Raw genomic sequence first — 25,704 nt, forward strand, 5'->3', positions numbered from 1 at the left:
TACAGAAATGCTGAGACACCATGGACTTAGCAATTTACTGCAAGTGCTGATACTCGCTGTAGTTGCTTTACCTCATCCCAGAATGAAACAAGCACTGCTGCAAAAGGAAGCAACTTGCTCTTGTTCCTCAACCTTTCACAGTACTCACTTGTGGTTTAAATTCTCTCACCATTTTGCTGGCTCAAAATCAGTCAAGTTGGGACTAGAAGATTCATCTTAAGATCATTATTAATCTTACAGCATTGGATTTAATGATGCTTTCAGCATGTAATTCCAGAAATTTTGTTTTTAAAAAAAAAAAAAAAGGAAAGAGTTTTGGTGCAGCAGAGAATGTTTTTCTTGTGTTGGATTTAAGCCTAAATATAACTTTCAGTTGGTATGCTGACTCAGTCACTCTACACTTTGTATTAGAATAGTTTTCCTAGCTTCTGAGTGCAGGATCTCACGTTTCAGCTGTTATTTGGCTATATTTTTATGTCTTCTCTGTCAGAGTTAAGTTATACTGGAGAAAGAGAACATGCAGTTCTTGTTGAGAAAGTGTATGACTGTTGTTTAAAATGCATCCAGTACCAATTAAAAAGTCAAGTCTTAATTGTCTCTTTCATCTAATCCACATGCAAAACAAAACCTCATCAAAATAACCATGCTGACAGGCAAAAAAAAGTATCTAAATGTGTGTTTCCAAGCCAGAATGTTAGAGTTGGCCTCTTTGCTGAAGCAACAGAAATGTTCTGTTTGCATTTCACTGATTTAGATGGAAAGCTCTCTTAAGTGTATTATCTAATGCTGAGCAAGACAGACACAGAATATAACATAGCCCAGCTGCTGTAGTGCTCTGCAGGGAGATGTAATGCGCTCTGTGACTCGGTAAGCAGAAGGTAATGGACTGAGGGCAAGTCACAAGTTATCAAGCCCTTCACAACAAGGAGATGTGGAGTTTAACCAGAAGTCTCAGACTGTCAACCTTTGTAAAGCAGATGGTGTTTCCAAATGCCAAGGCTCCATGTAGAGAGCTGGCTTTTCAGCCTCTGCAGCTCTTAAGGGTTCCCATTGCGACAGAGAGAGGACACTTCAGCTTATTAACAAAACACAGTATAAAGTATCTCCCTTGGTGCTTAGCGTCTCTTTGCAGTTACAAGAAAACTTCTGTGCCTATCTTCATGTGCTTGGTGTGTTGTCCAGAGGTGCCAGATATTTTCTCTTGAAGCGTTTTTGCAATTAGCGTCAAAAAATGGTGGTTATGTTTGGCCGTCTCTTCCCTAGTTGCTGAAGGACTGGCTAACTCACCCAAGACCCCGTTCCCTCATCCCTGACTGCTCACAGGCATGATCATCCAGCCAGCTGCATTGCAGCAGAGCGTGCATCAGGCGGTGGATGCTGTTAGGCTCTCCTGTCCACACTGAGGAGGGGGCTGGGATGTGGTTCTCCCACCACGTGGGTGAGCTTCAGAACCACTTCTGCTCTGTTTCAGCATGTTCGTATTTCATTCTGAAAGAGCAGTTTCAGTCAAGAGCAATGTTACCTCAGTCTAAGCTGGAGGCTGTGGTGCAGCTGTGACCCCCGTCACGATGCAGAGGTTTGTTCTGCACTGGCTAATGCTAGTGGGGGACTGGAGGCCCCTTTGACTTCTGCTGTAACCGCCTGCCAGGCTCCAGCATGGGAGCTGCAAAGACTGTTCGAAAGTTAGTCTGGCACTTTCTCTCTCACTTTACCAATTTGTTGCCCGAATTGGAAAAATCAGTGATTTGTATAGGCAGAATGTAACTTTTATGATTATTCTGGTGATGTCTTATACAGGTTTCTACCCGGTTCTAACTGTATGCATCATTAAGGAAAGAAAGCTTCTGAATTAATGTAATTTGTGCCATTTTTGTTGCTTTACACTATGTAAGGCAGTAAAGGCTATCTCTGACCATCTCCCCTCATTGCCTGCTGGGTTCTTGTCTTGGGTCTGTTCTGCTGTATCCTTCATGTGCCGTTCCAGAACGTAGTCTAGCTGCCTGACCAGGCGGCTCTCTTTTGCTTTGAAGTACTGATTATAGCTGTAAGAATGAGTCAGAATGCTGATGTTCTGAAGTCACAGTGTGTTTCTGGATCCTTCTTCCTTAAGTGGCCACAACAGATGGGTGACAGCTCAAGCAAACTAATGTGATAGCAGGCTCCATGGGTGAGGAGAGTACAGCTTTGTTCTCTGTTATGCTACTTGGTTTTGTCCTGGGTATCTCCTGGTAAACATTTGCTCACTGTTTTTCTCCTTTCTTGGCAGTAAAGAGGCTGACTAAAACATTTAGAACTGTGAAGGCTTCATCTCCCATCCATCTACGAACCTCATTTTTGTCTGTTGAGGAATGCACAAAGAGAGAATATATTTGGTAGGTGATGATTTTGGAGTCTGAGTCAGAACCTTTCCTTCCTGGGCCGTCCTTTGTAGTTACCCCTGGCAAATGATGGAAACGTACCAGGAGGTGCTGTGTGGGGTCTCTTACCAGGTTCCTCTTTTCCCAAGAGCAACCTTAATTTTGTAGATGAAATTCTGGGAATTTGCTTGAGCAGGGCTTGTGACAGAGAGCAGCCTTTTTGGTGGACCTAGTATCCATGGTGGAACTCCATCCATAGTCTCCAGAGAGTGGCAGCACTGCCTGTTTCAGTAACCTGTTGCCCTAACCTCTAGTACGAATTTTACTTCTCTGGCTGCCATTTGCCTTTCGAAGCCATGCTCTGTGTCTGACTTGCCATCTTCCGCTCCCACTTTCCTTCTTCTTGATGCGGGACAGGAGAGGTTGGTGTCCTGGGGCAGGAATTCCTATTATCTCCAGCCCCAGATACTCGTTTTCTTATCTGTCCTCAAGTATAGTATGAAGTGGCAGTGGGAGAGAGTCTGGGTTGGGTCAGCAGCTCCAACACTCCTGCATTGTGAGTTCCTCCATGTTGAGGGAGAGAGGTAATTACAGAGAGCATAGGCCTTCTCACTAGCATCCTTGTCTTTCATCCACCGCTCCTGTGGACACAGCTCCTGAGTTGTCGGTGGCATTTTAATGGTGACCACTGTGCACTGACTGTTCTTATTCCTCACAGTGAAGTGGAGTCTCTTCAGGGTGCTTAAGCTGTGGGGCTGAGCTGTGGCGTCCTGTCTGCTCACTAGGGCCTCCTAAATGACCTTGGAATACCAAAGATTTTTCCTTTTCTGTCAAATCAGCTGAGTATTTGCCAAAATAATCTCCAGTGCTGCCAGAGATGTTGATCCAAGGAGGGTAAGAGGGCTGAGATGGAAAAATAAGGAGAGGAGCTTTGTGACAGGAGTAGGATTCACATCTTAAGGCTGGTGATCCGTGGGTTCCAGAGGAGCCTCAGCCTGATCAAGCATCTTGTACTCTGCACACAGCAGTGGTCTGGCCTGAGGTCTGTAATGGCTAATAGATACACTAGTACAAGAGCTACTTAGAAGGATTTTTTGGGCACAAGAGAAATTGTAAGCTAAAGTATGGATTTCACACCAAGCTCCTGACATTCTCTCTTAATATATTTTTTTAATGTACTAAGTGCTGAAAGCAGGAACTTGCATTCCATGCTGCTCCAACACGTCTAGTAGGCAGGCAGCTTTACAGATGTTTTTCTCAGCCTAAATTTTCCCATCTCAGTGCCATGTGGATAACAGAAACACCAAATCACAGGCCAGACCTGCTTGGGTGCCATCTTGGTTTCTAAGATATCAACTTGGAAACTGATCTAGATTTGGGGAGATGGATATTAAATAAAGTAATTATTGCATGTTCTGGATGAGCAGAATCCCTTGCAGCCCAATATGAGCGTCTCTCTTTCATAAAAGGCACCTGGTCTGTTTGTTGCAGTTGTTTTGTTGCCAAAGATTGCAGCTAAGGAGCTTGCATCGTGCAGGATGTGGGAAGGAGTGTGAAACAGCTCACGCTGGACGTGGCTCGCAGATAAAACATACGTGAAACTAGTAGCAAGGTGTAGAGTCAGCATCCCCTCAGAGCAAGCCGCATGTCTGCAGTCTAGGACCAAGGTTGTCTCTGGCTTTGACAAGAATTTTCTTTAAGTGTATAGCTGAGGATAGACTGAGGATGGGAAAACACAGTTGCCATTTGATGGGAGGGAGACAGAGCAGGATGCTTGGAAATTAAGGCAGGGATGGCAGCTTGTACAGAAAGGATGATGAGTAGCAACAACACAGCAGGGGAGTGAACTAGGTGATTGCTCTTGTTTCCAGGCTCTAGGGCAGCAAGGCTCAGCAGATAGTAGCAGCCAGTCTGTGGAGTCTGTGCATCTCTGGCAGACTGTGTCCCTGTAGTCTCTGTAAGATCTGGGTGGCTGGGTGGGTGTTTCCAGCCATGCAGTGGGAAAGATCTGCATGGTATTCTGAGTTCTTCCAGGTGTCCGACCTTCCAGCGAGTCCTCCTTCTGCCTGTCCTGTTACTCTGTATTGCAGCCTGTTGGCATCTGCAAACCTCAGCAAGTTGTGGCTGGTAGCTCCTGGCAGTGTCCTGGTGACATTTCTCCTCCTCTGTTCCTTGAGAAGTAAGGCTATGTTTTATTTCTCAGCATGACACACTTGGAATTAATGAAGCATAAGGGAATGATCTGTGAATGTGCTTTTATAGAGAGTCTTGCTCATGAGTTCGTTCATATCCTGCAGCAGCCACTTCTGCCTGCGTTATTGGTGCTCTAATGACTTGGTGGTGTAAGCATTTTTGGGATGGTGGCCTAAGAGCAAATGGTCTGTGTGCTGTGCACCAGGATAGCAGCGCAAGCTGCAACTCATGGAGGCAATGTGTTTTTGAGGCAGCGTGTGCTCTAGCAATAAGGGATGTCCATGTTCCTGGTGTAATTCCTTGGCCCATGAGTGGTTGTTGCTGGCCTCAGATACTCTCCCAGAAAAGCTGTAGAAGCTCAGAGTTACCAGAGGAATCTACGATTAAACTAAGAGAAGTGGAAGATGCCTCCTGAGGCATTGAATCCAGTCTCCTGTTACTGCACATGCCCTGTAATGCTAATACCATGATTCATAAACTAACCACGTGCCATTTTAACAGTAGTGTTTCGTTTGTTCACTATCCTACTGTAGGGCTGTTCTGAAGCCTTGGCACTCTGACGGTGAAAATAATTTCTAGGGTTGATGCCCCTCTGTGGTTACACCAGCATTGGTCTGTAAATTGCTTAACTGTTCTGCGTCCAACAGGAATTGCATTTGTCTTTCTTTACTGGAAATACATCAATTTACTGGATAGCTCCTCTTCTTCTCATGTTTCCACATGATGACTTCCTGCCCTTGTAGTCTTGAAGTGCATGTCTTTGCGTAGTTTACTGCTGATTTTCATCACCCCATTCTTGTTGCTCTGGTACACAAGGTTGTCCAATCCTTCCTCCATAGTAATCCCATCCTTCTCTGTGTCAGCAGTTCTTCTTAACTGGGTTTCATCAATACGTCTCGAGTAGCACTCGCTTCCTTTGTGCCAAAGTCACCACTAAAAATTTTTACAAGGTTTGTCCTCTTTTCTGCTTTCTTACTCTTAATTAAGAGGAGTCTCATTAAAGAACAAGTTGTCTAGGCAGGCAGCTGAACTCAAATTTGCTTTTAACCTGTTTTCTGTCCTCTCTCTCCCTCTTACGGTCTTTTCAAGCTGAGTGCTTTCCCACACCTGATTCCTCGGAGGAGGTGGGGAGTGGTGCTGGTGGAGAGCAACGACATGTCTTGTCTCCTTGAGGAGTCTGTCTGTTTAGTAGTAAGAAATTAGGAAAAGCTTGCTTGTCTCCTTATTCTGGAAACCCTGGGTTTTCAGAGGTGGTTTTCAATGAGCTGTGTGTTTAGCTTTCTGACAGGCAGGGCCTGCTGCGTTACGTCTCGCTGGGCAGGGTCTGGCTGCCTGTGCCGGAGCTGAGGCACCCGAGGTGCTGGCTGGGAGGGACACAGCATTCGGGAGCAGGGCTGGGAGCACGGGCTCCTTGGGGCAGTGCTGGTTCTGCCAGCTTCCAGCTCAGATATCTCTTGCTCTTTCCAGGGGAGAATTCCATCTTTTTTGGTTTCTGAAGCAGTGGGATGCTTTCACAGTGACTGTTTTTTACAGCTTCAAAGTAACTTAGCTTTGTATCTGATCCAATTCCACCCTTTGTAATTACATTGTGTTTTTTCTGCAAAAATGGGTGGTCTTCCCTGTGAGCGTTCTGCTGTGTGCAGCAGTGCAGCTGTCCACTGAGCCCCAGCACTGGCCGTGTCTCCAGATAGGAGATGGGGGGCCAAAATACTCACATGGGGTCACTTAGCTTAGTTCATCCCGTCCTTCCTGCCACCACCTTCCCTTGTCATACTGGAGGGAATGTATCAGCGAGAGATGCAATAGCTCATGCTGGTCAGTTACAGCCACAGACTCGTTGGAGCTGAGGAAGGATTTGGCCAGGAGCTGACACCAGGGAGCCAGTCCCTCCTGCCACGAGCTCTAGCTTTGATCACGATTGCAGTGTTGGGAGAGAGAAATGAACTGTCATCAGCAACTGAGCATTTGCTGTTTTGATCCTGTTTTGTTCTGCCCATGTTTTCTAAATTGCCTTCTCCTGAACCCTCGTGTTAGTAGGAAAGTGAGCAGAATTTTTTAATTACTTGCTTTGATAGAAATACAGGTAATCCCGCCAGAATGCTTCATGCTGACATAATGGAACTTGAATTTTAAATCCTACGTGAGTTTAAAAAATGAATCTGCGAGGTCCAAATTACCTTGGGAAAGCAAATTTCAGCCCTCGTGTTCCAGGCTCTCTTGGAAAGCCTCTGTCCTCAAATTTCTCTTTGAAAGTACAAACCAAGAGGAGGCTGATGCACGGGGCCCGATCACAGCATGCTGCTCTTTACGGTGACTGGGGAAGGCAGCTGCCTCCTGACCCTCCACATCGCTTTTCCCTCAACATGTTGGATGTGGTATGGAGATGGAAGCTGGAAGCTGTTTTCTTTTAGGGGCAGGGAAAGACCTGAAGTTGTCTTCAGGTATCAAGTAACTATGACGAATCTGCAGGATCAGGTAACTGTGTTTGCGAGGCCTCCTTCAGTGGCTCCTGAATCTCTAGGCCTGTTCACGAGTGTTTGTAAAGGAGCCACATGTGTTATTAGCACAGAGTTTAATTGAAGCATAAGTTGTAACACTAGCAGATTCAGAGCTTTCATTCCCATGTCTCATAACAAGTACAAGATCATTTGACTAAAATTGAAAAGCAAATGCAAATGCTTTCTCGCTCAGTGTGTTGAGTATGAGCTCTGGAGTCACAGGTATCACTGATGGGGAAAAAAAAAAGTAGCCTAATTACAAAAGAAAATGGGCATTTCGTAAGGCCAGACTGTCCAGTTGTTGTAGTGAATGTGTGCTTCATGTGTAATACAAAACCTTCTCCCTGATTTGCCTGTTAGGAGAGAGGAAGCAGCCCACTTGAGAAGGGCTGTGCCACATCAGCTGTGCCAGCTGTGAGGAAGTGATGGGGTTGCCTGGTGTAGAGAGCCTGGGGAAAGGGCCAGGCCATGAGCTGCCGAGGGCCGGGTTGCAGGAGAGTCCTGGCATGGCAAGGTGTTGCAGAAGGGTTAGCATGGAGGAATGTTTTTGTTGAGCCCATTTCTGTTCTTTTTCAGGAATCATTCACCAGATGAAAGGTGACTATGACACTGCACTGCGGCTGCATAAGACACATCTGTCCATAGCTCAGGAACTAAGCGATTACGCAGCCCAGGGCCGGGCCTATGGCAACATGGGCAACGCTTATAATGCTCTTGGCATGTATGATCAGGCTGTCAAGTACCATCGGCAGGAGCTGCAGATTTCTATGGAAGTAAATGACCGTGCCTCTCAGGCATCTACACACGGGAACTTAGCAGTTGCCTATCAAGCGCTGGGTGCCCATGACCGTGCTCTGCAGCACTACCAAAATCATCTCAACATTGCCCGGGAGCTGCGAGACATCCAGAGTGAAGCACGGGCCCTCAGCAATTTGGGCAACTTTCACTGCTCACGAGGAGAGTACGTGCAGGCAGCCCCTTACTACGAGCAGTACCTGCGCTTGTCCCCAGAGTTGCAGGACATGGAAGGGGAGGGGAAGGTTTGCCATAACCTTGGCTATGCGCATTACTGCCTTGGGAACTACGAGGAAGCTGTTAAGTACTACGAGCAGGATCTTGCCTTAGCAAAGGATCTTCATGACAAGCTGAGCCAAGCCAAAGCCTATTGCAACCTGGGCCTGGCCTTCAAAGCCTTGATGGACTTCAGCAAAGCAGAGGAGTGTCAAAAGTACCTGTTGTCTCTGGCCCAGTCTCTGAACAATTCCCAGGCCAAATTCCGAGCTCTGGGGAACTTAGGGGATATTTTTGTCTGTAAAAAAGACGTAAATGGTGCAATAAAATTTTATGAGCAGCAATTGAGCTTAGCCCATCATGTTAAAGACAGGAGACTGGAAGCCAGTGCCTATGCAGCCTTGGGCTCTGCATACAGAATGATACAGAAGTGTGACAAGGCTTTAGGTTACCACACGCAGGAGCTGGAGGTGTACCAGGAGCTGGGAGATATGCCGGGTGAATGCAGAGCACATGGTCACCTTGCTGCAGTGTATATGTCACTTGGAAAGTACACCATGGCCTTCAAGTGTTACGAAGAACAGCTGGAGCTTGGGCAGAAGTTGAAGGACCCCAGCATAGAAGCCCAAGTCTATGGTAACATGGGCATTACCAAGATGAACATGAATGTCATGGAGGAAGCTATTGGCTACTTTGAACAGCAGCTGGCCATGCTGCAGCAGCTCAGTGGAAATGAATCTGTATTAGATCGGGGACGAGCATATGGGAACCTGGGAGATTGTTATGAGGCTCTGGGAGATTTTGAGGAAGCTATAAAGTATTATGAACAGTACCTTTCTGTGGCTCAGAGCTTGAACCGCATGCAAGATCAGGCAAAGGCCTACCGGGGCTTGGGCAATGGGCACAGGTAAGGAGCACTGCATATGTATTGTAATGACAGACAGTGAAGTACAAGTATAAATGGATGCATTGTGTTACTGATGGGGTGTGTTTGTGTGACCATTGTACACATGCACAGGGATGTGGCATAGGAGCAAGTAACAGAGCCCTCTGGGTGCTGAGGACTGTGCTGCCCGCTCAAATAATGAAGCTGATGTTGCTCTGCCCTGACAGGAAAAGTTTATAGGGTGGCAGAAGAAGGAGGTTGGTTCAGAGGTGCTGGGGATGTCTCCTGGGGGGAGCGTTTGTCTCTGCCTGAAAGGTTTGAGCTGGCCTCTAGAGGAAATGAAAAAACATCTTCTTTCAAGAAAATACTGGCAAAACAAATGCTGCTGTTTTCTTCCCTTAGGGCTATGGGAAGTTTGCAGCAGGCTCTGGTGTGCTTTGAGAAGAGGCTTGTGGTGGCACATGAGCTGGGGGAGGCATTTAACAAAGCCCAGGCCTACGGGGAGCTGGGGAGCCTGCACAGCCAGCTGGGGAACTATGAACAAGCCATTTCTTGCCTGGAGCGCCAGCTGAACATTGCTCGAGAGATGAAGGACCGAGCTCTGGAGAGCGATGCTGCCTGCGGCCTTGGTGGGGTCTACCAGCAGATGGGAGAGTACGACACAGCCCTGCAGTATCACCAGCTAGACCTGCAGATTGCAGAGGAGACCAACAACCCCACTTGCCAAGGCCGGGCCTATGGGAACCTAGGCCTGACCTACGAGTCCTTGGGCACCTACGAGAGGGCGGTAGTTTATCAGGAGCAGCACCTCAGCATTGCAGCACAAATGAACGACCTTGTAGCCAAAACTGTGTCTTACAGCAGTCTGGGGAGGACTCATCACGCCTTGCAGAACTACTCTCAGGCTGTGATGTACCTGCAGGAAGGTAAGAGGGTGAATTCTGCAACACAGCATGTAGTGGTAGGTGCGGGCGGATAGGAGGGAGGCCTGAAGACATGAAGAGAAGTGATGTACTCTGAGTGTGGCCCTCAGAGGATGTGTTTGATAGTGGCTTTTGGTGCAAAAGCTCTTGCAGACATCCATAGCTACTGTTGAGCTGTTGAGTGTGAGTTAGCTGTCCAAGCGGGCTGTTATGGTCAGCACGCCATGTCAGTTGGAGCCTTCCTGGCGTCTTGCAGACAAAGCATTGCAAAGCACGGTCTCTGCCTTCCTGGGGAGTCTCAGCTAGCTCTGAGCTTGAATCCAGACTGTACCTGTCAGAGTTTCTTTATAAAGGTCATTTGTGCCTGAGCCTAGAAGGTATAAACCTTCTCTGGAAATAGCATTGCATACGAGGAACTGGCTCTGGGAAGACCACATCAGTTTGTGATGGATCTCTCTGATCCTGAGAGCAGGTCTCAAACTGATGTGTGCCTTGCTGATGGCCACCTCACTTTTCCTTCTGCGTTCAAGTGGGATTGAGACCAGGGGGTTGAGTGTCATCTAGGCTGTGAATGAAAGCAAGTTATGTTTGATAGGGAGGTGAGAGAGGCTCAGCCCTCAGTGTCCAGAAGCCATCCACTGCTGCTGAGTGCCAGGGCCAGCACTGGCTTCTGAATTGTGCTGCTGCAAGGGATTCCAGCATGCAAGCGGCATCTGTTCAAGGTGGTGGCTCTCTGATGGAGGAGGTGAGCAGTGTAGCTGGAGTGTGTGAAGCTGAAGGATTAATTACATCAGTTAGTCTGGTTTTCCTGAAACTGACCTTGGCAGGATTCCAGCATGCTGAAGGAATTCAATTAAGTTGGAGGGGGAGAAATGAAATACAGCTCCTTCTCCTGGTGTGACGCAGAATTCCTGAAAAGCCTGCAAATGCTGGCTGCTGCTGAGCTGCATGGTCGTGGCCAGGGCCCCCACTCCCCAGTCTGTGGGAAACCTGAGGTGCCTAAGAGGGGGATTCCCTGTTGTCAGCAGTGCCTGCGGAGGCGAGAGGTTTGGAGCGTGGTGGAAGGGGGGACGACACAGAAAGTGCTGCTGGAAGTGAAACAAGCTCCAGGTTGTTCACGTGAGGACCCTGCCCTCTGCTCTGCCTCAGTACATAAACCATGTGGAGCCTGCCGAAAGGCTGGGGAGAGCTGCTGGGAAACGAGCCGGTAATGTGGCAAGAGGTGTCTTTTCTGGCAGTGTTTGGCAGCTCAGTGTGATTTTGTTTGTCCGTGTGGCTTTTAAGGTTTAAAAGTCGAACTTCCCGCTAGGTGCTTACTGAGTGTGTCTCAGGGGGACTGCACCTGAACCTCACTTAGGTCTTGGTCCGTTGCAATGTCTGTCTTGCTGAGGCACCTCTCACACTGGTGCTGATTCGAGTGTCAGCAGCAGCGGCCCAGTGCTGGCTCTGCCCTGCTCGGTGTCCCACTGCTCGGCAGCTCCATGGCTGTCTCTGCCTGCCACTGGAGGCCTGGGGCCCACCTGAGCCGGCAGCCCGACAGGCTGCTGAGGCAGAAGTGGTGCTCCACCCGGCTGCCGAAGCCCCTTCTCCCCTTTGGCCCTCTCTCACTCCGACTCCTTTTCAGGACTGAGGCTGGCAGAGCAGCTGGGACGCAGAGAAGATGAAGCCAAAATCCGCCACGGCCTTGGCCTCTCCCTGTGGGCGAGTGGGAACCTGGAGGAGTCTCAGCACCAGGTATACCATGGTCTGCCCCATGCTGGTGCGCTTGTGTCCTCTGAGCCCTTTGGGTCATTCCTGTGCTCAGGGGAGGGAATGTCTGGTGCGTCCTGGGGAGGGTGTGTAAGGCATTGAGCCAACACAGGCCCTTGTGCCTTCCTGCTCCATCCGAAGTCACCTCCCCTCTGCCAAGGATGCTGCCATCCTGAGGGGCTGTCTGAGGCAGACCTCCCCTGCCTGAGGCTGTGTTGGCCCTGGATCCTTCTGCTCTCCCAGCCAGTGCTTTGTGCTGTGTCTGTAAAGAAGTCACCGTGACTATTTTTTTTCCCTCCCAGCTCTACCGGGCCTCGGCACTGTTTGAAACCATCCGACATGAGGTGCAGCTGAGCACAGATTACAAGCTGTCACTCTTCGACCTGCAGACATCCTCCTATCAGGCCCTGCAGCGAGTACTTGTCAGTCTCGGTAAGAGATGCCATTATATGCTGAGTCTGAACTCCAAGCTCATGCCAAGAGTTCAGCTGATGTTGCGGGGAGGCAGTTCATGATACATCCTTCACTCCTCATCTGTCTGACATGTTTCTTTGCCAGGACAGAAACAAGGGCTTTGGGTTTCAGGCACCTTTGGATCTTCTTTCTTGCTTCCTCTATTCATTTGCCTTTCTGGCAAATGGCTCATTTTCCCATACATCGTGTTATTGCCTGCAGCCAAGATGATCTGTGGGACTGTATTCCAGCACAGAGACTACTCTTTCCAGAAAGTGCTGTGACCCTGCTTCCTCACATTTTAGTTTGGGTTGGGATAGCAGCTGTCCCTGTTCTTGCACATTGCGCTGCAGACTATGTGGGTGTCAGGTCTGAGAGATGGCTTTGTCTTTTCAGGTCACCATGATGAAGCTTTGGCAGTAGCAGAGAGAGGACGAACAAGGGCATTTGCTGACCTGCTTGTGGAACGCCAGACTGGGCAGCAGGACTCTGATCCCTATTCTCCAGTGACCATTGACCAGGTCCTGGAGACAGTGAATGGCCAGAGGGGACTTGTTCTCTACTACTCACTGGCTGCAGGTTATCTGTACAGCTGGCTGCTGGCTCCTGGGGCAGGTGAGGTCCTTTTTGGAGATGAGAGCCTGTGAACAAGCCTTACAAAGGGAGAATTGTGCCATTTGTAGCTAGGAATGAATCTGGGAGCAGAGTGAATGTACAAGGGAATCCTTTCTATCTTGAGCTCTACCTTAGAGCTCAATAGACTGAAAACTGTGCCATAGCCACAGCAATAATGACATAGAAGTGCTTATTCAGGGCTTTGATGTTCACCTGGAGATGGAAATGTTTCACATGTTTAATATTTCCATTTTTCAACCTCCAGTCTGTATCTGTTTCCCACGGGGCAGACCAGTAATGAGATTCCAAGTATGTTGGCTCTGTGAGAATCTTCTATGCATAAGAATCCCTACTTTAATTATATTTCTGTGCTTTATCCTTCCAAAAGCTTTTGACATTTATTCACTGAAGTGGATTGCAGAAAACAGAAGGGCGTCCCCGCTTCCTGATATACCATTGAACTGCCTGATCCTCTGAATTCTCCTCATATGAATGTGGAAACACTTATCACAGAGGAGCAAGGAGGATTAATTTGAAGAGGATTGCTTTTTGCAGACAGCTGTTGTTCATTATCTAATAAAGCGATGACTGTAAATTTTCATGAGTTCTTTCTGGATATAATTTAATAATTGCAGCCCTTCACCATGACAAAGCTAAAGAGATAAAAAGCACCATTTATATTGCAGCAAAAATACTTCGTGAAGGGAAGCAAACATTCACACATGCCTTGACTTCACATGGAATGACAGTGATTGGAAGATGGGCTTTTTGGGGGTGTTTTGCAATGTTGCATGTACAGGTGTAAGATGGTGTTGTCCTGCTGCACATTCAGTCACTAATTCGCTCTTCAGGCCTGTGGTTTGCACAATAAAACACCAGTAATTCTATAGTATTAATATCAAGCTGAGCTTACTAGAATTATATGGATAAGAAGCGTAGGGTTTGCCACTAGGCTTCATGACCAGTCTCCTCCTTGCCTAAACTGGGTCTTGTAGAAAAGCAGTTGCACTCTTCAAGCACGGGTCTGTACTTGAAGGCACTGTCAGCTGTTGGGAAGGAGAGGGACTGTGGTGCTTCCACTTGAGCAGCTTTGCTGGGGAGCTCTTCAGTAGTGACTCCAGCCCAGCCACAGTGACCTCTTCTTGTTTCATTAGTGCTGACAGAGAGAGGAGATTCAGTGGCAGCCCAGGATCCTCATTATCCCACTGAGATAGTACCCTTACAGCCTCCTCGCTGATTCTATGTTTGCTGCTGTTGCTACAGAAGGAGTTGCTTTATTCTTTATTCCTCCACTCTTAACTGGTTTAATAATTTATGCTGTCAAGGCAAACAGGGCATCCAAAGCAGCCTTTTACTGTTGATCACAGGCTGTAGAATTAATTATATCAGGAAGGATATGCCAGTCTGAGTGAAGGAAGGTGTTATCTGCAGTAATAGTTGAATTCTTAACAAAACAGTGAATGTCCTTTATCTGGTTTACCCATTGTGAAATGCTGTCTTTTAATATTTTACTATGCATTAGTCCATCTTTTTCTTTCTTTGTATATAATGTATTTTCATGCATATGAGTGAAATGAAAAATCTTTGTGTGATGTGAGGTTCTGCTGTAGTAATAACACTTTTGTTCGGCATTTGAGCCTTGTGTGTTCAATTTATGTGATCAGAGGCTATTAATAGGTATTTTTCGTGTGCATCTATTGAAATGCGAATTACTCTGGTAGGTGCTTGTATGAAAGATCTGTTTTATAATTTATATGAGACTTCTGCACTAGCAAATGCATTCTGAGCATCTCATAAAAGCACTGCTCTGCCTTCGTACCTTTGAGCCATCATCTGCAAAGTACTAAACCAGATTTTAAAAGCAAGGCTGTAATACAGAAGGCTGGAAAAGCCCTGTAGAGACATGGCACAGAATGCTTTGCCCCAGTTGTACTGGAAATGCCAAATGCTAGGGGCTGTGCCACCTTCCTAGGCAGTTGCTGGCAGCACTCTTCCTGCCCTGCAGAAATAACCTCGCGATTCTGGTGCCTTGCAGGAATTCTGAAATTCCATGAGTATTATCTGGGCGACAGCCTGACAGAAAATGCTGGGGAATTCCACGAAGCCAACAGCGTGACCCTGCAAACAATAACAAACTCCGCGCTGGAACAGTACATCTCAAGTGTGCGGGAGGCTCTGGGTGTGGATTCCTACTATACCCGGTAAGTTGGGGAGGGGGGGGTCTAACATCCTGGTTCCTGCTCTCCCACCTGAAAGCAATTTATAACAGTCTGGGATGAGCTAATTGGCCAAGAAGTCTGATAATTGAGAGTCAGAGTAGGGGCAAATTTTCATTGCAGCAACAAAAAAATTGCTTTATTTTTGTATCCATGGCTACTTTTCTGCCAAGTAACTCTATATGCACATGCACATAAGGTTTGAACCCATAGGCTGGGTAAGGATTCTATAGACTGGGTGAGGAGGCAGATGCCATGTCTGATTGTATATGGGCAGATTCCATCCTACTTACAGTTTCCAGTGTAATTAATTCCCTTCCAAAGGTTTACTTATGAAAAACTGCAAATACCATAGGAATTCCATCCCCTCTCCAAATATGTTCCCTTGTGGCTATAGCTGGGTAAATAATTTACAGTGAATTAATCTTCTGAATCTGCTGAAATTCATCAGGAAAGAGGGAGGAACCTGACTCCAATCCATTACTCAGGTAGGTCCTACAACTGTGTTTCTTCTTTTTTTCTATCCTATCGATTTATCACAAGTCAGTGTTTTTTTTACTTATTTATACTCAATCTCATGATCTCTCGTGGTATTTAATTTGATTTATTGATTGGATGAGTACAAATATAGTTTCTATGCTGATATTTACAAGTAGTTTTTCTGTCTGAAAAGCTGAGTTGGGGCTGTCCCTGTGCTCGTATGTTCTTTGTGAATGAAGCGTACAGGGTAAAGCATGTGGCGTCAGTTTAGCTTGTTGTTCTAAGTGAAGCTTGCTACATAGTCATAAATTGCTTTACTTTGGGTGGGTTAGTAACACACTGGCAGTTTGCAGGTCCAGTTTACTACTAGTGCAAAGGAGACCTAAATGTATGTGTTGGCTGATCGTTAACCAGCCCCCAAACTGGTGTGAGTGGAGGCATTGGCTCTTTTAGGTTATACCGTGTTTTAGTCTTTTTTTTTTTTTTTTTTTAAATGTTTTGCTTTTTTCTGCAGCACCAAGATTTGTGAGTGAAACACTCTTGAGTCCCCGAGGCTGTGGACAAGTGTCCTTTTCCTTGCCCAGCTTTGATGGTGAAAGCACTAACAGTGCCACCCTAGCCCTGATGAGCTGTTAGCAGCCTGTGTTGGTGCTGCAGATGGCTCTCTGTGTGCGACCCGCAGTCTGCAGGGGCAGTGCACACCCAAACCTGGTGTTCCAGGTAATGATGTTGGCCAAGAAAGAGGAAATGATGGCATTGATCCTCTCATCGATTTGTGCTCAGGGTTCTGTGGGCAACTGGGAAGCTGTTCAGCTCTCATAATTAATCCTTGTTCATCTTTTGTAATAGCTACGGTAGGCAGCAAATGCAGCTGCATAGCTGACACTGCAGTGGCGTGAGTTACAGCATTGTTGTGCAGAAGGCAGCAGTAAAACCAAGCTGTGCTTTGTAGTCCACTCATCAGCAGTGTCCTCAGCTTCTGGCCCTTGATGCTCACACCTTAATCTGACAGGATGGGAATTTTCCATTAGATCGAAATAAGAACATAACCCCAGGCCTGAAGTTTCTCATTAGGTGTTTCAGCTATGCAGAATGGTGCCAGATTTCTTAGTTGCTTTCCCCAGGGCTTGCTCCAGTCTCTCACAAACAAATTAATTCTCCCCTTGGTGTAGGGAGAACATGACACTTGGTTGTGTTATGTCCCCAGTACCAGTAACGAAATCGGTTGCAGTCAGCTTGCTGGGTTTGAAGGTTGAGAGGGCTGCGGACACGTGTGCTCAGCACAGATGGTGAGTCCCTCCATGCTTTTTCCTTCATGGGAGTATTGGATGATGGAAGGGAGCTGGAAGCCATCAGAGGTGCTGGACTCAGGCCTGGTAGATTGCTTTTGTTATTTTCACTGCTTTAAAAGTAAATTAAAGAATGTGTGTCTGTGCTGGGATGCTGAATGTGTCCTGAAAGGTTTGCAAGGCAGGATGGGCTTGGGTTGTGGTGACACATTCTCCTGGTTTTACTTTTCTTTGGGGAACTGAAGAGAAAGCTCTGCCTAAGATTCCCCGCCCCCCCCCCCCCCCCCCCCCCGTACCAGAAAAAATACTGGATTTGTGAAGGTTTCGGGAAAGGTGTCTCTGTCTGATAAATCGGTGGTGCACAGTGCCAGGTTTACCTTTGCTTCTCAGTGCTCTGGCATTGCTAGTCAGGGGAATGCACGTGCTGGACTCCCCAGCCCAGCCTCCTGCTCCTGGAGCCTGATTCTGGGCTTGGGCCAGCTTGAAGAATTCTTTCAAAGAGCCACTGCCAAAGTGCTTAGTACGAGCACTGGGTTGCTAGTCAGGAATCAGCGCTGTGCGCTTCGCGTGCAACCTCTGAGGCCTGGCCAAGCCTTGCTGCTGTTGTCCAGCTTCTCCGAGAGAGAGAGCAGCTCTCCTGCCTTAGGCCACTGCGAGAGATGTGAGCTGGGACAATCACAGCAACGAAATGGCGTTGCCTCTTTGGCTTACCCCCGGCTGCTTCAGCCCTCTGACATGGGGCTGTCCGCTCTGCTGTTGGGCTGGAAGCATTTTCCTTCTGTGATAACCTGCTTCTCTGGCAGGACTGTGAAGGCTTTGGGGCCTCTCTGGTTTGGGTATGGGGATAGGACTGGTGCTGCCGCAATGCGGAACGGCAGCTGGCTCTGTGTGTGTATACACCTTTTCTGTGGTTCCTCAGGGAAGAGTCGTGAGATGTGTTGTGAGGGGACCGCTGGGTATCTGCGGGCTGCACTTGGGAAACACGGCCGGCGTTTATGGGCTGTGCAAGGGCTTAAATAGCAGAAAGTTTGAACAGAAATAACATGTTCCCATTCAAGCATACAAAATGCTGAAAAGCAGCCATTATTCCTGGTTGTCCAGGAACATCTGAGATAAAAGAATTGTGACACTCTTAAAACTGTCGAAAATAAAATCTGCAGAATGACACCGGCTGGGCCTAGCATGATTTCAGCTCAGAGTCATTAGCCAAGAAAGCTCATTAAAATAAAAAAAAAAAGACCAAAAAGAATCAAGGATCTGTATATCGGTGTGCTGCTTGGAAGATTCTTGGCAGCTGGATAAACATTTATATGCAATTTATGAATGGAATTAATTTCCCAATAATTGTCTATATTTGCATAATGCCTTCAGGCCTGAGTGCTATTACTGGCATTATATCCAACTTTGATAGACAAGTTTGTCAGAAAAGAGCTTTTCCAGAATGCTGCCAGCTTGAGAGGAGATCTCAGGATTTTTTGCTGTGTTTTGGGACGGTTGCATTTTTTGTTTTTTAACAGGATGGCTGTTGTGTCAGTCTCCTAAAGAACACAAGATGCTTTTTTCCCATCTTTTAGTGGAGATCTGCCCCCAAAACGGCCAGTCATGTGCTACATAAATTACTTACGGGTTTTGCAGTCCCTTGAGATTTAGACACCCCTGTTATCATTAAAATTAACTTGATCTTGTAAGAGCTAAACAAGTTATAACAGTCCCAGAGTCTTCATGCAACGACAAACTGAAGACAGATCAAAATCTTTGAGACACTGCTTCAGAGCACTAAAACCTCACAGTCTGTAACCCATGGCATTTTCTTAAGAGGTGCAGACAGCAGAATAAAAGCAGATTTGTGGCCATATTTGACTTGGCCAGGTTGCAAAGAAGGAGGAAAGTAAACCTTTCCCCAAACCAGAAAAAACTGAAGTGAGCCATGCATTGGCCTCTCAGACAAGAGAAGAAAGTTAATAACAAAGAGGTGAAAGAGATGGACAACATGTATCTAGAAGAAAACTTTTCTGCTTCACTGCCCTAGTCTCCAAGGAGGGAAGCAATGTCAGAGTGACCCATGTGGTTTTGCAGCTAGAAGATAGATGAAGGCATGGGGTCTGAGGTTTAATTTCTCTCCTGAGAGTTTTTGTTCCCCTGGGGTAGCTGCACAATGATTTTCTTTTCCTTTCTGGTTGTTCTACTGCTATCTAAAAACATTTTTCTAACCACACCACTGCTTATCTGTAAGTGATGATACAAGATACAAAACGATTTGATAAAATCTACACTACTATTCTGAAAATTTCTGGTGAACATTGTGTTTGATCGTGTTTATCTGAGCATGACATTGGAGTCTGGAAGTTCCTTTGGAGCGTCACTCAGCATTTAGTATTGCCACGGGGGGAGGACAAGCTTTGGGGATGCAGTCTGGCTAATACAGACCTTGTAAATGTTACTGAAGTACTGCCAGTATCTATAACAGATTTTGAGCATGAACAGGTGAGTTGCTGCTATTGGTAGCCAAAAGGGTGGATCCGGCACAGCGAGCCTACGGTCAGCAATCAGGTTGGACTTACATCAGGACTCACTCTTTGTCCTGAACTCAGTCTGAGCTTGCCATTTTGTGAAATTACCCACCAATCTCACAAGGCCTTTGGCAGGATTGCGTCCGCTGAGTGCTGTAAACAACATGTGCTGCTGAGATGGGTATGTGCTTAACTCATAAAGTTGAGACAGTTGGAAACCAGAACAAGTAGTGACAGCCGACTCGTCTCCAGTGATCCCCACATCGGTGTGTATTGGGTTTACCATTGTGTCTCATTTGGATGCATTTTAGGTTTTTACTTTCTGAAAAGGTGCACAGCCTTTTATGATTGTAAAGGTGGCTTTCTGAAGGGAAACAAATAATTTTTTACAGCTGATTGGATTATTCATTTCACTGTGAGCAGTAACAAACTGCTTGTTAGTCAAGGGTTTTTATTAAGTACTCTGAGAAAGAGCCAAGGGCCTTTCAGCCAGCTGAGTATTTGAAACATAAGGGAACAGACATACACAGGGGAGTGGCTTTCTTCATCTTAAAGCCCTGAGAAGCTACAAGCATGTGAGCACTGCTTGATGATGATGATGATGAAATTATTGCTAACATATAAATGGTACATTTAAGAAATGGCCTGTCTTTGGTGGTGGTGGTGTCTAGGGTCACAGAATCATAGAATGCTTTGGGATGGAAGGGACCTTTAAAGGTCATCTAGTCCAACCCCCCTGCAATTCGCAGGGACATCTTCAACCAGATCAGGTTGCTCAGAGCCCCATCCAGCCTGGCCTTGAATGTTTCCAAGGATGAGGCATCTACCACCTCTCTGGGCAACCCATTCCAGTGTTTCACCACCCTCATCGTGAAAAACTTTCTCCTTGTATCTGGTCTAAATCTACCCTCTTTTAATTTAAAACCATTACCCCTTGTCCTGTCACAGCAGGCCTTGCTAAAAAGACTATCCCCATCTTTCTTGTAGGCTCCCTTTAAGTATTAAAAGGCTGCAGTAAGGTCTCCCCTCAGCCTTCCCCAGGCTGAACAACTACAGCTCTTTCAGCCTTTCCTCATAGGAGAGGTGTGCCATCCCTCGGATCATTTTTGTGGCCCTAGGGTTTTTAGGTTCTTACATAAAATCTGTTCTGAGACTTCTGCTTCAGTCACACCTTCCAAGTTACATGTTTCGAGTCTTGCTTGAAAATGAGTTGTGTGATTCCAGTTAAAGGAAATGTCAAAAGTTACTCCCTCCAGCCTTCATGTTTCCTGGCTTTTGCAGATGTGTTCCGGATGTTGATGCTTCATCCAGTTCTGTCTTGTTATGTGCATGTGGACCATGAGCTCTCTGTTCTTTCTGGGAGAACAGTCGCTCCCTCCAAGGTGTTGAACACTGACAGGAAGGGAGGGGGGACACGACACGGGACGGGACACGGGGACACCAGACTGAATTGGTCCCACCTACCCTTCTCTTAAAGCATCAAGGTTGCGTGATTCAGAAGGTTACATCTATCTCCGCATGTTGATGGTTGAATGTTACCCTCTAGCTATACATCTACACAACCGAAATCTGCAGTTATGCCTCATGTAACAGATTAGCAGATACTGTTTTCAGTTCCATTAACCATTTGTCACCACAGATCCTTCTCCTTCAGGGGAGGAGAGGCAAAGGGAGTCCTTCAGTCTTCAGGTTCTGGGATGAGTTTTTAATTTACTGTGGTGTCAGCTTCTTCCTCTCTTCATGGTGATGGTAGTGGTATGTTTTTGGTTAAGGATTCTGGGTTTAATGCTTGTCTCTGAGATCATTGGGCTGGTGTGTTATGATCACAGGCAGAAGCTCTTCCCCCACTTCAAAATTATATGCAGGGAACTAAACAAACAAATCTTGTCTGTTCCATGTGGGTGAACGTCATGTTCTGCTTTGCAACTCTTTCCTCACATGGATAAAGTGCTTCCGTACAGCATTGCTGACTGCCACCATGCTCCAGCACACCAGAGCCCCAGGAGAAGCTGTCATCTGCAGTCCCTGGAACCTGTTCTCTGCATACCAGCAAAGAACAGAGGGATTTAAATATGTATAGCACATATGTGAAAACTTCTGTTTGACTTCTCAGTTCATAGCTTGCTTAAGTGCACTGTAGTTGTGTGCTTTTGTGTTCAAATTTAAGTGCCTTTGCCTTCCATAATGCTGTAAGCATCTTTATAGGTACTGTTGCATCTCCAGAGTGGCACATCTTCCCATTTTCTGCTCCTGGAGAGGAAGGGATGCTGTCATGGGATGTGTCATCAGGATTTTGCTGTGGTGGTGTTCAGTTGCACAGTGCAGCCTTCGCTTTCTGCTAGAAATGGTTCCTTTCAGCTGGTCTAATTAAGCTGACAAATAACACATACTTGGAAAAAAATAAAGTGTGAGAGCCTTTAAAGTCTGCTTGAACTTGTGTTGGGACAGACTCCTTTCTCTTTAGGGAGAGCATGTGGCCTGCTCTCTTGGGTCCATGAACTCAAGATTTTTGCCTCTTTAAGGAGCTCCAAATACTCCTTGTGAGTGTTACTCAAAACTGTGCCAGGACTCAAAACTGAGCATGCCTGCAGCTGGAGGAAAAACATTCAGGAGGCAGCTGTTGACAACTTTTTCCTTCTTCTTTTTTTCCTTTTTTCTTTTTTTTTTTTTCTTTTTTTCCTCTTGGCTAGCCCCATTTCAGTGTTCATGAAGTGATTGGCTTTTGTCAGGACTTATTCTTTCAGATTATTAAATTATATTGACCTGGAAGTATGCTTACAAAATATCACGTGGTCCATACAGCAACATAGGGACAGTTCTAGTTACTTGCACAAGTACGTGTTGCGTGTTAATTTAATTCATGTGCTCTTTATTGGCAAATGTGCCCTTGAGGAAAGGCTCCAAGTTGTCAGGAACCCAAAAGGAAACAGAAATAAGATGCAAGGCGGCTCCAGCAGGTAGTATAGCAGGTTTAGCTTAAGTGTACAAATTCCAAGGTTAGTGATGCGCCATATAACATGCAAATTATTTATTAGATTCAAGGGGGGATGTTAGAAATGCACATACAATAGTTGTGTTTGCCTTCTGCTTTTAGAAAGAAGAGAAAATGCTAAGAGCAATTTGACAGAAAATCTACACTGAGATGATAATTTAGATATTAATGTCAGGAGATGGAAAATTTAGAAATTTGGGCTCTATTTCTCTCTGTGTTGCTGCTGCCCTAGTGGCATTGGTAGAGTAAATTTTTTTTCTCTGTGCTTTCCCTGTTTGTATAACAGCAGCAGCAACACAGCTCCATTTTTATGTTGCACTTTGCCAGTGAAGGAATCACATAGAGCTTGGAGTTGTTATTGTGGAAATCTGAAGAGGATCCACTAACACGTGTTCCTAGGCAAATCAAGGGCTGGGTTGGTGTTTCCTGCAGATCTCAGCTTTTCTGTGTTGTGCTACAGCTTCAGAAGTCGTCCATACCTGCAGTGCATGGGAATCTGGGTCTGTACTTCCATCGGTGTGTGCCACTGTTTAAACCTTGAAGCATGCCTAGGAGAAGAGGAGGGGATGGGGTTGTTACTCTCTTGTATGCCTAACAGGAGGAGGTGATGCAATCCAGGGAAAATTTGGCTTTAGCATTTGGTTGAGGTGGTGTCTGAAAATCATTTTCTCCCAAACTGTCCGAGCATTTGTCACAAAGCTGTTGCTCTGTCTTGCATCAACGACTCCTTGACCCTGCTGTTCCCCCTGCAGAGCCTGTGCCAGTAGCGAGACTGAGAGTGAAGCTGGGGATATCATGGACCAACAGTTTGAGGAGATGAATAACAAGCTGAACTCAATGACTGATCCAACTGGCTTCCTGAGGATGGTCAGCAGGAACAACCTCTTGAACAGGTGAGAACACAGCACTGCACTGTGGGGATCAGCAAGCAGAATGAGATGTTTTAATGATGGGCTTGTCTCTAAATTGCAAGTTTAGGGTGCAGCTGATGCCATTGCTCGTGGTCTCCCTATTGCCCCAAGTTGTGGGGGGCACAGAGAAGCAAACTGATACTGTTCTTTACAGTTGCAGTAACCATCCGTTCTTCAGAGCATGGATGTACAGGGAACATTAAGCATCTCTCTTAGGAGTAAGGTCCATATGTTAGAACTGTGCAGCACTCTCCCCTTCTGAGCCAAGGGGCCCATAGGCATGTCCCTTCTGTCCTTTCCTTTTGTGTTCATGTGGTGCAGCGAGAATTTCTCCCTCCCTCAGGAGAGCTCTGCATCTTACCTCTGATGGGATTGAGAATTCGTTACCACCTGGTATTGCATGTGCACCCAGCCTGGGAGCTTTGAGTGCCTGGTGGCCTTCCACAGATAGATGGCCTGTTAGGCGTTGGTCTTGTTCTACAGACTCAAGTGTTGGATGCGAGGGACAAAGAAGCCCTGCCAGGTCCCGGAAGGTCATGGGGTCCTGTTGCTTCCTTGTTTAGAAATAGAAATTTTCAGTAGGAAGGAGGCAGGACAAGGACTGAAAGCATCGTTGTGCCTCTTGTGGGAGGGAGGACCCCAGGCACAGGCAGAGACCTAGATAGGACTATGTATTTTACTTAAAAACTCAGCAGCTTGGTTTGGGAGATGTAGGGAGTAGCATCTTCATTGCGTTTCTAGGTGAATTTGATAGCTTAAGGTGATAGCCAGCAAGGACTGGTCAGTAATTGTTAACTGATAACTCTGTCCTGAGGAGCAGCCATTTTGAATTTGCTCTTCTCCTGGCCAAGTGCTGTTTTTGACTATCTGAACAGGGGGACTCTGTTTTGTCCCTTCTGATGTGGACCTTGGAGCTCTCTGCTACGCACTTATTATGGAAATACTTGTTTCTGTTCATCTCAACTGTTGTACTAATTAGCTGGGAATATACTGCATTTCCAGAGCACTAGCAGCACAGTCTCCACTCATTTTCTGCCTCTTACAACTTGATCAGGTCCCAGTCTTTCACATTACTGTGCCGATTAGGGCAAGCATTCGAAACAAAAATTGAAGACAGAATTTTTCCAGTGTTACCACGCCCTGGTGGAGAGGGGCTGCATGACGCAACCCAGGGTTCCTGGCTAGATCAGTGCTCCAGCATGGATTGTGAGCACAGGATGCCCCAGCTGGAAAAGAAAATGCAATCAGCCTGCAGTGTTGTGAGCCATCGCTGGAGCTTGTGAGCTGTAACAGCATCCCTATGAAACTGGGAGCTGCCTGTTGGCACCAACAACTGGCTGGATTTTCTTTCCAGAATCCACATGCGTATCTGTTCAAGCTGCTGCGTTGATGATAAACTATGAGTACTTGCTAGTTTGGGATCAAACAGGCAGATCCCCAGGATTGCTGACATGTTTTGCTAGTTCATCAGGCTTAGAAGGACAGGAGAATGCCCCTCTGATTACAGGGGAAAATATGATCAGATTCTCCTCCAGGGCATGCTAATCCTCAGGGACACTGCAGAGGCCAGCCATGCAGCATCTATGTCTTCCTGCTCTGTAGGAACCAAGTGCATTACCTTGAACCCACATCTAGGAGCTTACCTCAGGTGCCTTGTCAGGTAACTAGTTTGCAGCTTTTAGGAGAAGCTCAGGGATGGGGCAACTTGGGCACTTAATTAAAAGCACCCTCACAAGAGCATCAGGAGGAGCACTAGAAGCAGCCATGTCTTTGATGTTCTCACCATGAGCAATGAGATGAAGAGAATGAGAAGACACTGCTGTATGGCCTACCTGCTTGCCCACCTTTTGCCTGCACATGGGGGCATGCCAGGGTGCTCTAGTGGCAGAGCTGACACTGCCACATCTGTTTTGCACCTGGCTTGCTGTACCCTGAATTCAGAGTAGATGCTGTGGTCCTGCCCAAGCCTTTGAATACCTCCTGTACTTAACATCTGCTCCAGTCCCACAGATGATCAAACTGGAAGCTACAGAGTCTGGAAGGAAACTGTAGAAAACATTAGCTGGCCTCTTACTATACTGTGTGGTTCTTTATAATTAAGCTGTGTAGAGAGTGGTGTGGCTCATGGCATGCAGCACACTGAGCTTGGGACAACAAGGAGACATCCTTGAAAGAGCCCTGAAGCTTCAGGAAGGAAGTGGATGAAAATCTGCGTGGAAGAGAGCAGACTAAGAAGTAAAATGGGAGCAGGCAGCATTTCTGTGCACTGGCCTAGAGCTCTAACAAGGAACTGTGAGCTCTTAGACTTTGGTTAAGCAACAGAATTGAATGGTCAGCAAGAGCACAAGCTATGGTCTTGCAGCTCCAGACTCCAGCTCACCTCTGTGCAATGGCTTTTCTGCCAGCTAGTACTGGAGTGAGTTTATGTAGTTGTAAGTCAATGCTGAGTGGATTGTCGCTGCTGTAGTGCTTCAGAGGATGGTGAAATTGTGGCTCACAAGTAGTGATTGAAGGTGTGGTGTCTGTTTGCTTTGGCTTCTGCACTGCAGGGGACAAAGAGGAGTAGGGCCTGCTTGGAGCTGAGACTGAGAGCTTGTCTTCCTTACTGCCAAGGCAGGCCC

At 46.7% G+C, this 25,704-nt stretch overlaps 1 protein-coding gene across 2 annotated transcripts in view; it reads left to right on the forward strand.

Annotated features, from left to right (window-relative positions):
• Positions 1 to 25,704, forward strand: part of TTC28 (tetratricopeptide repeat domain 28) — a 131,287-nt gene that overhangs the window by 78,990 nt on the left and 26,593 nt on the right. For both annotated transcript variants that reach the window (XM_087754629.1, XM_087754630.1), the window contains 7 exons: positions 7,625 to 8,966; positions 9,348 to 9,871; positions 11,493 to 11,602; positions 11,920 to 12,049; positions 12,467 to 12,685; positions 14,721 to 14,886; positions 22,925 to 23,065. In XM_087754629.1, the coding sequence (XP_087610755.1) occupies positions 7,625 to 8,966; positions 9,348 to 9,871; positions 11,493 to 11,602; positions 11,920 to 12,049; positions 12,467 to 12,685; positions 14,721 to 14,886; positions 22,925 to 23,065 (2,632 nt within the window). The remainder of the gene's footprint in view (positions 1 to 7,624; positions 8,967 to 9,347; positions 9,872 to 11,492; positions 11,603 to 11,919; positions 12,050 to 12,466; positions 12,686 to 14,720; positions 14,887 to 22,924; positions 23,066 to 25,704) is intronic.

The sequence above is a fragment of the Nipponia nippon genome, unplaced genomic scaffold, assembly GCF_047370975.1.
Source record: "Nipponia nippon isolate SJK-2023a ecotype South Korea unplaced genomic scaffold, ASM4737097v1 scaffold_18, whole genome shotgun sequence".
Lineage (NCBI taxonomy): Eukaryota > Metazoa > Chordata > Aves > Pelecaniformes > Threskiornithidae > Nipponia > Nipponia nippon.